General features: G+C 39.3%; 1 protein-coding gene across 2 annotated transcripts in view; it reads right to left on the reverse strand.

Annotated features, from left to right (window-relative positions):
- Positions 1–14,707, reverse strand: part of NCAM2 (neural cell adhesion molecule 2) — a 691,500-nt gene that overhangs the window by 64,733 nt on the left and 612,060 nt on the right. For both annotated transcript variants that reach the window (XM_019524735.1, XM_019524736.1), the window contains exons 14-15: positions 13,827–13,948; positions 1,250–1,430 (exon numbers count right to left, since the gene is read on the reverse strand). In XM_019524735.1, coding sequence (XP_019380280.1) covers positions 1,250–1,430; positions 13,827–13,948 — 303 coding nt within the window. The remainder of the gene's footprint in view (positions 1–1,249; positions 1,431–13,826; positions 13,949–14,707) is intronic.

Genomic DNA, 14,707 nt, shown 5'->3' on the forward strand with positions numbered 1-14,707 from the left:
CACCCTTATGCCCCAGCTAGACCTTCCACAGCACACAGAGCTGGGCCAGGCTGACCCTTGAGCCCCATACCAGCTGGGGCTGCTCTGACCCGGCTCAACATGATGCAGTCTTAGGTGCATGTGTAAAGGGCACACCCAGGATCAATGAACTCCAGAGCAATAAGCTCCAGAGTTTACTCCTTTGCATTAATTGCACATGTAGATGCTCCCACCCACTGCTGATTAATTTTAACCCTTTAGATGTTGATAATGAAAAACCACTAATAAGAAATTGCAATGTATTTGCATTAAAAAACTCATGCCAGCACTTAAGCACATCAACAACATTGCATAAATTATAAATGAACTGGAACTGATAAGATTAGATCAAAAGAACCCTACTTATGACCTTGATCTCAAAAGCTAGCAAGTCTGCAAATTAATTATATTTTCTTGTATCCACATGCTTCCAAATAAAACAAGCACCTAGCTTCTGCAAAAGTAGAATGAAGAGAAAAAGATTGTTCTTGAGTGGCTAGCCAGAGCAGGGACACTGCCTCATCTTCAACTCATTTTCTCCCCACCCCCTTTACAGGATGGTGCATGAATCAAACTAGGGTGCAACTGCACCATCACAACCCCACTGGATCTGCCCTTGATGGACTTTGTCCCTTCCTCCATGAAGCTGCTGGAGGATAGAGAAGTAAAAGAAGCAACATGCATCTTACAGCACCTCCATATTTCTATTCGGGGCAGAAAATTCAACTTCCCTGATTAACACAAACCCTCGCCCCCCCCCCCCCCAACTTTAGAAGGCCAGTTTTGGGGAAAGGGTGCATGTAGTAAATAAGTAAATATGGTAACTTTCTGACAGACACACTTAACATGCCTGGATAGTCCAACTGACTTAGTTTGAAACCCTAGCCCCAACATGTGAGCAATTGCACAAAAGACAACATAAAAATTAAATACATTCTCAAAAGAACAGTAGATATATTTTAAACAACATCAGTATCTCTTAGTAACTTTTGTAATTATGAAGGACAACATCACTAGCAGGAACAGTGAAAAGAAAGGAACTGCAGTTTAGAGTTTATAAATTCAATTCTCCTAATGACAAAGAATATGGGGTCTCAAGGTTTAGCAGTTAGAAAGGACTTCAAATGATAAATTTAAGTTTGGAGACTGTATTCAGAACCAATGTACACATACATTAAATCTTATAAGCAAAAAAACAAGCAGTATTAGGAAACATTTAAAATTAACTTACCTGTAATAATGTTGGGTTTTGGTGGCATGCTGAATTCATACAATGTTGGTTCAGAATAACCGAGTCTATTGGCAGCAGTAATTTGCACTTCATAACCCATGGTCCACTGAAGATGTTCTAAGATGATGTGGTCTCTACTACCCTGCACTTTTTTTTCTAGCCACTGGTCTTCCTTGTCTTTCTGTAAAGATGGCAATATTAGTTTAGATTCTTACAAACTGGTGTACTGAAGGAGATATTAAAAATGTCAGATACCCTAAATTAAACCCAAATATAAGATTTAATTTTCAAAGGTTTTCAGCTTGCATGCCCAACAAACTTCAATGGAAGATATGGGTGCTTAGTTCTTCTAAAAATGTGGCCAATTATATTCAAGTCTCTAAAAATGGATTTAGGGGTATCCAAGTTTAGAAATTCTGGCCCAAATTTGATTTCATGCAAGTTAAAATGACCACCACAAAGAACAGAAGAATCATGAGTTGTACATTCTTGTAAGAATAAGAAACGCTTTCCAGCACTTAAGTTTCAATGATTTGGTTTATCAAAATTCTTTTAAAGAAACGTCCCATTAAAAACAAAGATGACTAGTTTATGAATGTAATACATGCACATACCAGTTATAAATAAGCGCTTAAAATAACTATTAATCATATTCTGTCCTTAGTCTGTATGCAGAACTCTATACAATATTGGGTAATTTGGTAGCCTTTTATTTACATGGATGGAAGATATATACCACTTAAACTGATTATATATCACAAACTCATACACAACATGCTTTAGGTTACATAACATTTTAAGTGGTGTATTTCTTAGACCCTCCCCCCCACCCATTACATCTATAATGGATGGAATGGTGAGTGCTCTGTGTGCTCTTCCTGGATGGAAGGAGCACACACTGTTCCATCCACGAAGAGCACACACCAACTGCAGAGACTTCCTCAGCCTGATGAAGGGTTTTTAAACCTGAAAGCTTGCTTAACATTTTTTTCCAACTATTTAAGTTGGTCTAATAAAAGATATCAGATTCACCGCAAGATCCTTGTCTGCCTATGTTCTTAGACCAACATGGCTATAACCTACACCACTAGTAACATATGCACACAATCCTTTCTCTTAGCTGGTCCATAGAAACTATCATAACAAATAATTTTTTCAGTTATTTTGTCAGTTGAAGTGTTACAGGTCTCTACTACAGATTTCAAGATCTGAATCCTCTTAATAAATCATGATGGAGTCAATACTATTCTCATGTTTGGGGTTTCTTTTTGTAAATTATACACAATAAATTATGCTAAAAAAGTTGAGGTTAAAAGCCAACACTCAAAAGTTAGGAGATCAGGATTATGTGGAATTTTATCTCTCCTGAAGCCTTAATTGAAGCTTTGAGTATTCAGGTCTTCTGCAAATCAGACCCTCAGAGTCTCAAGTGAGGCACTCTTTAAAAAATAAATAAATAAATTGCTTTAAGCAACTTGCTAAGTATTGTACTGGAACTGTGAGGCAGAGACAGGGATGACTTCAAATAACTTGGGGAAACTTTCAACTGCTTTAACCATGAGACACATTTATTTTTTCCTGCAATTCATTGTCTTGTTCACTATGCTGAATAGCTTCCACAAGTACCAACTTCTAAAACAAACATGATAGTGCCAAACAAGACATCAATTTCCTTCATTACACAAGCCTGATTTGTCCCCAGGGCAATTATGTGCATGAACTGTGACAGGGGTTCTATGTTAGTTTACCCATATGTTGATTCAATTAAGTTCTTATCATAAGACATATGCACAATGTGGCCAAAATAAGTTTGCATATGCTGTCTTAATTCTGGCATTTCATAACTTCAGAGTGCCTGGTTTTGCAATCTTAGCATGCTTAACTTTTTGTATGTTCTATAATGTTATTCTGGTGATTATACTATAATGTTACAGGGATTACAGAACATTATATTTCCATATCTATTTTTTAAAAAGGTATCTGAAAATGTAGGTACTGCTTTTTGACTAAAAGTCTGTTATTGCTTTATGACTCGCAACCTACAGTGCAGGAAATCTATTTCCAAATGGATAAACACAACAGCTAAGGGACAAATCCTATCCATTACGGGTGTGCAAAGCAGGCAGTATTCGATTCGGATTCGGTCCAATTTGGGGAACAGTGATTCAATTCGCTGACTTGGATCACTATCCTGATTCAATTCAGCTGAATCTGAAGATTCGGTTCTGATCCAGAGAATCAGCAATTCGGCCATAGACACAGCTTTATATGTTTTTTCTATGTACCTTGAAGTACTAGGCATGGCTTGTGAATGCTGAGATGGTGGGGCAGATGGAGCATCCCATGGGACTGCAGGGGGTTCCCCCATGAGCTCAACAGCAGACCCCCCATACCCCACCGGCTCAGCGATCGGCCGTGGGGGGACCTTGGGGCCCCCGCCCAGGTCCAGGAGGTACCAGCTGCCAAGCAAGGGGAGTGTGGGGGTTCCCCTTGCGCTCCACCATGGAGTGCGTGGGGAACCCCTCCGTGTTCCCATGGGATGCTCCATCTGCCCCACCATCTCAGCATTCACAAGCTGCGCCTGGTACCTCAAGGTACTTAGAAAAAACATATAAAGCTGTGTCTATGGCCAAATTATCGAATCTCTCCGAATCTCTCTAAATTGATTTGGAGGCTTCAGAGTCAATTCAGAGAGATTAATGGGTCTCCTAATTTGATTCAGAGATTTGGCCACTGAATTGGGCTGAATATCCTCCAAATCCAATCAGTGACCGAAGCTTTACACATCCCTACTATCCATGCCACCTAAACCGATGCCCCATAAACTTATCTGTGTCAGGATACTGTTTCCTGAAGATCCTCTATGGTTGCAGAGGAAGATGGCATGTTTATGACAACCCAATACTTTCCTGGACACTTGTGGCTTTGGTTGTTTTTTTGAAGCAGCGTACTGCTCAGTGACATGTGCTAATAGAAACAGCATCTGCACTTAAGTAGTTTTTGGCCTAATCTTACCACTTGGGTATGGATGTTTTCCCTTTTAGTCTGCTTTCTGTAGAAAATAGTACAAGTTGCATGAAACCCTTTATGTAAATTCTGCAATACATTTGACAGGTTTACTTGCCCTCAGCATTGCAATGTGATACTGCACCTATACTGACGTTGCCTTTTTTAAAATTCTGCCTGCTGGTTTCTCAAGCATCGGTACTGACAGGAGTTTGCCTTAGGCGTGCTTTAAATATATTTAAGTAAGTTTTCAGGAAGCACTTGACTCAACGTGAAAGTGGCTACCTTCAGCATTGACAGCACAATGAAAAGGTAACAGGATGCTGATAATAGTTCACAAGTGGTACAAATAGGGAAAGTTAGAATTCAACTTGTTTACCAAATTAAAAAGAAATCAATGCCTTCTGTTTTGCAAATTTCATAACTAAAATGGTAAAGCATTATTACCCTCCAATTAATTACTTCTATAGCAACTGCCTGTTATTCCACTGAGCAAAACTTCTGATATTTATACTGCTTGTTGTTAACATCTCAAAATATTTTAACACTGATGTAAAAATAATAGAGTGATGAACATTTGATGACAATGTGTACAAGCAAATAAAATTACATTAAGTTAGGAATACCAGTATTTTAAAATCCTATATTTTAATGTTACATAGGCTGGTATGGTCTGGGAGGACTGGAGAGAATAGGATAGCAAAATTTCAGTAAGAATACACTAGCACAAGAAAATCTGAAGAGTCCATGAACAGATTGTGTGCGTGTGTATGTGCTCCTGCATGCATGTACGCATGAGTGGTGTGTGTATGTCCGTCCATGTGTATACTGAAAAATTAGGTACATTTTTGGAATCATGGACAAGAGTTAAGAAACGGATTTTGGATTAAAATGAAAAAGAATGCAATAGGCAATTCTAGACTGCTATAAGTAGAAACAGAACAGAACTATAAACTGTTAGGAAGGAAGGTATGTAAAGCAATCTTGGGATATAGATAAAAGGTTATATGGAAAATGATTGTGTATAGCAAGAGTATTGGGCACATGATTTCTAAATCTCCTCTGTTGCTGGTGAAAATACAATCCCAAAGACATTCAAAGGAATTATCCCTGATATTCACTATACCAGCAAGAAGAGAATTAGGTTTCCTTTCATATAAATGGTAAAGGATCAGAATGAGATTCTCTCTTGAATTCTGGGATAGATAAACCATCAGATACTCGTTCTAAAGACTGTTAGAGGCCTAGCATTCTTTAGTCTGCCCTTGAATGAACTGCTAAGCTTTTCACTGTTGGGCAACTTGAATTTGGTGAAAAGAACTATAAATGAAAAAAATTACTGTAGTCAACTGAGCCTTCTGAGGATATCACTACGAATTTAAACAAAGGAAGAGATAGAATGTTGTCAGATACAATTAATGTTTCAGAGGTGATGATGGGTAGCTTTACATCTTTTCTTCCAAGATATGAGAATTGAACAAATTTTGAGGTCAACTTGAAGGATTAGATTTGGCGGCAGGGATAAATATGAGATTTGGGAGATTGTCTGAAGTTACAGTCTTAGCAGTTAGTTTAATATATCTAGAAGAAACATCTTACTAAGTGAAGATCTGGTAGATCTAAGAGCACATGATCAGTTGGAGGCAGAGAGAGAGAATAGGAAACAGCTGAGAGAATATAAATTATATCTAGCCAAAGAAGCTATATTGAAATTTTAATTCATACTGGAGGGTGGTGGATAGACTGACAGGGAAGAAAAAAAGTGATCAGAGGCACAACGCAAGGACAGATAATGGTGAAAGATCTAGCAGTACACTGCCAATTAAAAAGTAGAAGAATTTAGACTCAAAGAAAGGTCAGGATAGCAAGATCTATGGGAAACCCAGAAGCTCTCCTGCCTCATTTTTCCCTGAACTTGTTTTTTCCTTGCATTCAGTCTATTAGTGGCACTTTACCAGAACATGTAGAAAAAACAGCTGAAATTTCCTACAATTTAGCTGATATTGTATTTGTAATTTCAAGACAGTATCTTATTTTGAGAAACACTCCTAGGGTAATTTCAAATGCTAAAGCAGAAGGGGAAAGAAACAACACCAACAGTGTCGACAAATATTCCTGTTTCTGTTTAGGCCCTTTAATTTGGTATTCAAGGGCAGAAAAATAGACCTAAGGTAAGGTAAAATATCTTACCTTATTAGGCTGTTCTTCCATTATACTTAATATTTATAATTTATAGAATATTTTATGTAAATAAAGCACTTTACAAACACATGCAAGGCAAGAAGCTCCTTTGAAGCCAGAGTTCACAATCTAATTTCTTTTCCTTTCAAAATACAACTCTTCCATCAGGACTGCTGTTAACAGTTTCATCAAGCAATGTAAATCTTCATGCATTACAATTTGGACCACAGCCTGAGACTGTTTGCTTTCTCTGTGCAGTGCTGAAGTACCTCTTATAGGCTACTGCAGATGTCTCATGCATGATCACTGAGCAGTATCATGGATGAGATTTTCAAAGTTGCTTATGGAATCTAAATGCCCAGTTCCAGTACTTTTACATTTTATGAGATGTGTTCTTATAAATCCTTGTCCCTTAAAGAAGTATAACCTGCTGACAGACAGATAAAAGGGCAAAAAGCTAACATTTTCAAAAGTGGCTAAGGGCCAGATTGGTAAAGGCAGTTGGGTTCTTAAGCATGCAGATAGAACCTAGTAGGATTTTAACTGTCTAGGTATGTAACTCCCGTTCAGTTAGGTACCTAGGTTCTTCTGCAAACCCCACTACCTATGGCCCAGATTAAAAAAAAAATATATATATATAGGTGTTGCCCTGTTTACTGTTGTGATGTCAAAGTAATTTCAAAGGGTAACTCTCATGTTTATGTGTGACCTAGGCAATTATGGTCCTAAAGGTCATAAACCATCAAATAATTTACAATAATTTTGTATACTGATGCAAATTACACCAGGTTATGTAAGGACCAACCTGCAGCTTTCCTAGGATACCTCACATGGTATGTGGCTACTACTGCACCTAGAGGGTAGGGGACACTGGCTGTCTCTAGTAACCACAGTGGAATGGACAAGGAGAAGCAAAACCTAAAGTGTTGTAACTTATCAGTTGAGTTTTATCCCTGCTTCTTTCAAAAGGAATTCTTCACTCAACTGGGTAAGTTACCCTGAGAGGCTTTAAACAGGAGCTACAACAGCATGAAACTTCATACAATCTAATTTCTCTTTCCTAGGAAGCAACCACCTTGTGTGACAGTTTAATGCTAAATATGTTCCATCTGAGAATGTGTTGTTTCTCATGAATCTTAATAACACACTCAATAGGAAACTATGCAGTAGATAGATACCCAAGTTAGCTCACTGAAATTTAGTTCAGGCATCTTTACACTGTTGTACAATCTCAAGTATAAAAATACTTTTAGGTTTATAAGCCCCATACCCTCAAAAATATTTAGGGGCATAACTCCCATTGAACTCAAGGGACTTAAGCACTTGGAAAAAAAACTGCCTAAAGTCTGTAGCACAGTGTTTAAAGACAACAAAATAAAACACACAAGACAGAGTGGTTATCTTTTAACTGCAGGCTTCCTGTATCAAGTTTGTAAAAAGAAATATGCTGCACTTAAAACATTTCTCTTTTTGGTAAACAGATCACTTCAAATAACAAAAACCAGGATCACACAAAAATAGATTTAGTATACGATAGAGTTCCTTTATAATTAAATTTTATAATTTCTTAATATGCAAAGAGGAAATATTGGAGCTCAAACTGACAATGGTATGAGTTCTGGAAGCATCACTTCTTGTGCCTCTATCTCTGTCTATCTATCTAGAACTGTATAGTGAAAAACTGAGAGGTCAAATCAAAACCAGTGCAACACGGAAGAGACCCTAGAGCAGAAGAAAATAAACACTGCACTGGGTCTTTTTAAAAGCCCCATATTTAAAGAATTAAGATGGGGGACAGGTGAAAAAGAGAGGAAGAAGTTAAGTTAAAGAGAAACCTAGCCAAACTTCAAACCAAAGTTTAACCAATGCAAAAACTCAACATGATAACATCATGTTGTGACATGTCAAGATAGGAAAGATGAAAATCAACTCTGTAATAGTTTCACCAGATATAATTATGGAGGAAAAGAGTGAGGAGAAAGAGGCTAGCAACACTTTTACTACCATTTTGTTTTAGACATCTGCAGATAGGCAGGTGTTTTCTATAGAGTGATTAAAACATTTTCTCGCTGAATATTTTCAGTAGTCATTTGCATTGGTTAGAATATTATCATTTCTGCTATTGTCAGACACTGGCATACACTCCAAATAAAGTTAGCTACATTAATATGTTGGGATCCTATGACTGCTGCTGACTCTCTGCCCCTGGGGCAGGGGGCTGGACTCGATGACCTTCTGAGGTCCCTTCCAGCCCTAATGTCTATGAAACCTATGAAAACTATGAAATATTTTATGCCAATTCTAAATTGCTATGGAATCAAGGATGGAGCAGAAAAACTTGTTGAGGGAGCTGGCAGGGGTCATCGCGGAGCCCTTGGCCCGGCTGTATGAGCATTCATGGTCATCTGGCCAGGTGCCGGGGGATTGGAAACTGGCTAATGTGGTCCCAATTTTCAAGAAAGGGAGGAAGGAGGACACAAGTAACTATAGGCCTGTAAGCCTCACCTTGGTGCTCAGGAAGATCTTGGAGAGAATCATTAAGGAGCACATCTGTGGGGGACAACAGGGGAGATCATGCTCAGGGGCAATCAGCATGGGTTCATCAAAGGCAGTTCCTGCCTGAGCAACCTGATTGCCTTTATGACCAGGTAACTAAATCCTTGGGTGATGGTGTCGCCGTGTATGTAGTCTTTCTAGACTTTAAGAAGGTCTTTGACACTGTCTCTCACCCCATCTTCATCAATAAAATAAGCGACTGTGGCATTGATGCCTGCACAGTTGGATAGGTAAAAAACTGGCTGATGGGGCACACCTAGAGAGTAATGGTGGACTGGTTGTACTCAACCTGGCGAGATGCGAGTAGTGGGGTCCCCCAGGGCTCAGTCCTCGGGCCTGCACTGTTTAACATCTTCATCAGCAACTTGGATGAGGGGGTGGAAAGCACACTGTCCAAGTTTGCTGATGACATTAAGATGTGGGGCGAGGTGGACACATTTGAAGGGAGAGAGAGGCTGCAACTAGATTTATTAAGACTACAAAAATGGGCAGACGAGAATAGGATGGGGTTCAACGTAGACAAGTGCAGGGTGCTGCACCTTGGGAGAAGGAATCCACAGCATACATACAGGCTGAGGAGTTCCCTCCTTGAAAGCACAGAGGCGGAAAGGGATCTTGGAGTCATTATTGACTCCAAGATGAACATGAGCTTCCAATGCCAGACAGCAGCCAGCAAGGCCAGCTTGTCATACATCCAAAGGTGCATCTGAAGCTGGTCCAGAGAGGTGATACTCCCCCTCTTTGTGACTTTGGTCAGGCCGCAGTTGGATTACTGCGTCCAGCACTGGGCGCCGCACTTCAAAAGGGATGTGGTCAGCCTGGAGAGGGTTCAGAGGAGGGCCACCCACTTGGTGAGAGGGCAGCAGGGCAGGCCCTACAAGGAGGGACTGAGGGACCTGAACCTGTTCAGCCTCAGCAAGAGGAGGCTGAGGGGGGACCTGGTGGCTGCTTACAAACTCATCAGGGGAGATCAACAGCAAATAGATAGAGCCCTTTTTTCCCCAGCACCACCTGGGGTGACAAGGAACAACGGTAATAAGCTGATGGAAAATAGGTTTAGGTTAGAGATCAGGAAGTAATATTTTACAGTTAGGTTGGCCAAAATATGGAACCAACTTCCCAGAGAAGTGGTCCTCTCCCCTACCTTGGGCAAATTCAGGAGAAGGTTGGATGATCACCTGTCTGGGGTCCTGTGAACCCAGCATTCATTCCTGCCTATGGCAGGGGGTCAGGCTAGATGATCTGGTCAGGTCCCTCCTGACACTAGCTACTATCAAACTATTTCTAAATCATTGGCATTTTGTGGCCTTAAGTAGTAGAGAAGGATTCCTCTCTCCGAAACACATTGAAGTCCCTATGCTCCTTGCACCACATGTAGCTAGTAAGACTTCACATGGAAAGTGAGGATATGATTATAAAAGGTACTGGAAAATGTGTATTCTAGGTGATGTATGCTGGAGCTTGGAACAGAAAGCTCCATGCTTCAAAATTATTTGGTTAAATTTATTTTTTTTTAAATGACCATAACAGAAATAGGACAATTCTCTACAGCAAAAACTGACAGAAGCAGAACAGGCAACTGGCAGAATAAAAATGTCCTGGGCTTTGCAGTGATCTTTTATATAGTTGGACTGTCCACAGTCCTAGCAAGAGTTTGCGTAGAAATACAAAACAATTAGGGAAACTGGTCCCTAATAAAAAATAAGCTATACAGAAACACTGCTCCCAAAGATGAAAAACCTGTTGACTGATATTCAGCTTATTATCCAGTGTAAGTCTTAAACACGCGAGCAAAGATATTGGTCCAGGTGCTGCTAATGAGGCTGGAAGGAATTATAGGAAAGCTAATTAAATGGGACTGAATGGTGAACATAGAGGACAAATAGTCAACAGATAATTAAGAACTTTAAATAGCATCCATTCATTCTGATTAAAGCACTAGGAAATTATTATTCTATCTTTTGTTTCAGAGAGGCCTTTAATTTGGTCAAATGACTTTTTTTCCCCAATTGGGTGCTTAGAAAATATGGACGTGGCTCCAAACAAAAGCAGCATCTCTGTGGCCTAATGTTCCAAGGTACTAGTTAATGGAGAAAGGTATTTCAGTGGGGTAAAAATAAATGGCATTATATGTAGGTCATGCTACCGAGCTGGTCCTCTCTATCTCCTTCCTTAGGTTCTTCGTTCCCCTTCTCCACATCATCTCTTTCCCACTTGTTGGATTGCTGGAGATGAAAGGGGACACAGCACTTATTGCAGTCTGACAAGCTACAGGAAAAAGCACATTGTTTTACAGACACAAGGGAAAATTATAATTTAAAGATGAAGGAAATTCTGCAAAAAAAGACAGAACATCAAAAATGCAGTAAGGATTTGGCGGCTTGCTTCAGACCTTGCACACAGATGAGATTCTGAGCAATGGCACACATTGGAGTATATCTTGTCACTCCTGCTGTTTTCCCAATTTAAAGATTCTTAGCAAAGCAAGTACAAATCAACTGAAACTGAATTTATGAACAAGTGGGCATAAACAAGCTCTGCAAATTGATGATGTATTACTGTATCTCACTCAGCTTTCAACATCTGTACTTGAAATAAAGAGGAAATTTAGTTATGCACCAGGATATGGAGTAAACATACTAACAGAGGTGTTCTCAGTGGGTGCATCCACATGCGAGCTTTATGCGAGTGGACTAATTAACTCCAGTCAAGTGTCAGAGTCTACACGTGTGCCCATATTAGGGAACAGTAAATGAATTAACTCTGCCGTAGGATACATACCAACTGTATGTACTGGTCAGGGACAGTACTACCCTATAGCAGAGCAGTTACTTGTGCTTAAATGTGTAGACTGTGACAGGGGCTGGCTGGAGCACAAGGGTGCTACAATGCAGAGACTGTCTACTGGCTAACCCTGCACTGTGGTACCCTTGTGCCCCAGCCAGTCCCTCCATTGTCCAGTGCTGTTACCTGCAGCCTGGAGCTGACCCCCACCCCCGACCTCCTGCCAGCCCAGAGCTGCTCTACCGCAGCTTGACGTGCTGCAGTCCTGGGCACACAAGTAAATGCTGCATCCAGAAGCAGCCGACTCCAGCTCCCTTGTTGCACCTATAGATTAAGCCCTTCTAAAGACACTGAACTAAAATTAAATCCCTCTTTTCTTGTATTTAACAACACTTAAATAGCTAGGAGCTAATGTTACAAACTTTAAAAGGGAATTAAAGATAGGTGACACTTTCCAATAAGGTTTGAGAGTTGATTGTGTGGGGGGTACCTTGGAGGAGAGTAAGATTATTACACGTTGGTACTAATTTCCTTTGTTCCTCACTTTCCATTGTTAACTTCTCCATAACATTCACTACTATCAATACAGAAAACCAAAAAGGCTTCTCCTGTAACATGCACATGTAACATAAAAAGACATATATAATATATATTATATTAATCATTAATATATTATATACATTTCTTATAATTTGCTTTTTGTATTGTCCAAAGATCAAAATGCTGCTTCTTTTTTTTGGACAATATAAAATATTCTCTTTACAGTTAGATTAGATAAATAGATGTATAGAAAGATTTTAAATAAATAGATTGGAATAACTGGATTTACAGAAATGATGTTTGGCTACCTTTATGGTTTGTTTTTAATCATTATTTAAGTCTTCACATTTTCATTTATTCCCTGTACAGCACACACTTTCAATACATAAAACACATTAACACTTTAAGCGTAAATATATTCTGACCAAAAGCAGACTATATAATATACAATTTTTTAAAAATAAATGGTAATGGATATGAGTTAGGTTCCTTATAGTAAGGAAATCCATAATCCACATCTTGACCTAGACTTTTTAACTCTATTTATATACAAAAATATTTTCAATAACCAGACACTTTGAAATGACCGGAAGTAATGACCAGGAAACACATCTTCATACGATTCCATTAGATCTCATTAGCTCTTTGCGTATTTTGTTATCATATCACTCCAGTTACTTTTCCTCTTCTTTTCTTCACAGAGATACTCTGCAACTTGTTAGACTGCAAGTGATTTAAGTAAATCAATTAAGATTTAGGAATCCTTGATATCAAGACTGCTGTTATTCCCTAAAGCTATTATTGCAAGCTCTATCACCTCACTCTCAATTGATTTTGAGCTACCAATCTTCTTTGGTCATAGTTAGCATAGGGGGAACAATAACTTTACATCCCACGTTTAGCGCTTGTATAAGCCTAGATCTAGAATAAAATTAAAAAGATTTCTGGTAAAATATCTTAGGAAGCATGTCAAAACTATTTTAAAAATGAGTATGTTGGCTTACTGACAATGAGAACACTACAGGTAAATAAATAGGCTCGGTACTTGAAATAACTTCTTGCAGCTTTCTAGTTTCTATAGCATATAAGGGCATAGCCACTTTCTGTTTAATGTATTTTAAGTGGACTTCTGCTACATCTAGTCAGGTATAGTTGGATGACGGCTGATCACTGCTTCTGTGTATTCAGGGACTACTATGAAGCCTATCCCCATTTGCTAATCGTAATTTCTTTCCTCTCACTATTTTTAAATACACTACAGTAGACTGGAAAAGGAAATAAAATTGTATGTATTTTGTCACCTAAAACCTAAAAACTATCTGAATATGAGTTTACTAATCTGGAACTAAAATTGTGGTCATGGGGAGTAATAATATTAGAGTATGTTATTTCACTCATGTGTTAAGCAATGCTTTTTAAATTTAGATCTCATTTCTAGTAAAACTTTTCTCTGCATTTAAAAATTATATTGAACCACAACATTATCCTTTGTGAATAATGGAATACTTACACTTCTGTATTTCACAATGTATTCCAAAATAGGAGCTCCTCCATCATCCTGTTTAGTTATGCTAAGTTTAAAGCTCTTTCCACTGCCTGGCTGTCCATGAATTGATGGGGGGCTTGGCTCACCTAGTCATGAGAAGAAAAAGAAGATAAATTCAATATTTCTATTGTATGTGTTACTTACAATCAAACACAATTTTTCTAAGCATTCATGTCACAAGCATTGTGACACTAACACTATTGCTACGTTTAAGAATGTTTTGTAACAGACAGAAATAGAAAATAGAAAATACAAGGAATTAAGAAGAAAAGTAGTTTCACTTTGTTTTGACAGTTTTTCCTCTTTCAAATATAAACTCAGATTCTGGACACACAGCATATTAACAAAGTAGTTAACATGTATTTGGTATACTGTTGTTAAGTTATTCAGTTCCAAGAAGAGTTGCCATTAGGGCTGTGCAAAGCTTTGGGTGCCGATTCGATTCAGAGGAGATTCGGCCCAATTTGGTGGCCGAATCTCTGAATTGAATCAGGGGACCAATTAAAAGGTCCTTATCAATTTGGAAAAGATTTGGAGAGCTTGGGTGATTCGGGCAGTTCCTGCTGGCTGCAGCAGGGAGCTGGACCTGGACTCCATGCTGGAAAGTAGTGGGCAGGGAAGGGGCAACTGGAGGAACGGGGAGGAGACCATGGGGGGATCCCTGCCAGGCCCCATCGCCTGCCTGCTCCCCAGCCCCCCTGAGTGCCCCACGACCCCTGCTCACTCTCTCAGTCCCCCCATAGCTGCCCCACCCAGCCCAGCTCAGCTCCCGGTTGTTTAAAAAAAAGCCCCTACTTACCAGCTCCTGCCAGGTGTGGCGGGGGGAGATCCCCGCTGCTCCCCAC

This window comes from Gavialis gangeticus, unplaced genomic scaffold (genome assembly GCF_001723915.1).
Source record: "Gavialis gangeticus isolate Ggan-Ray unplaced genomic scaffold, GavGan_comp1, whole genome shotgun sequence".
NCBI classification, from domain to species: Eukaryota; Metazoa; Chordata; order Crocodylia; family Gavialidae; genus Gavialis; species Gavialis gangeticus.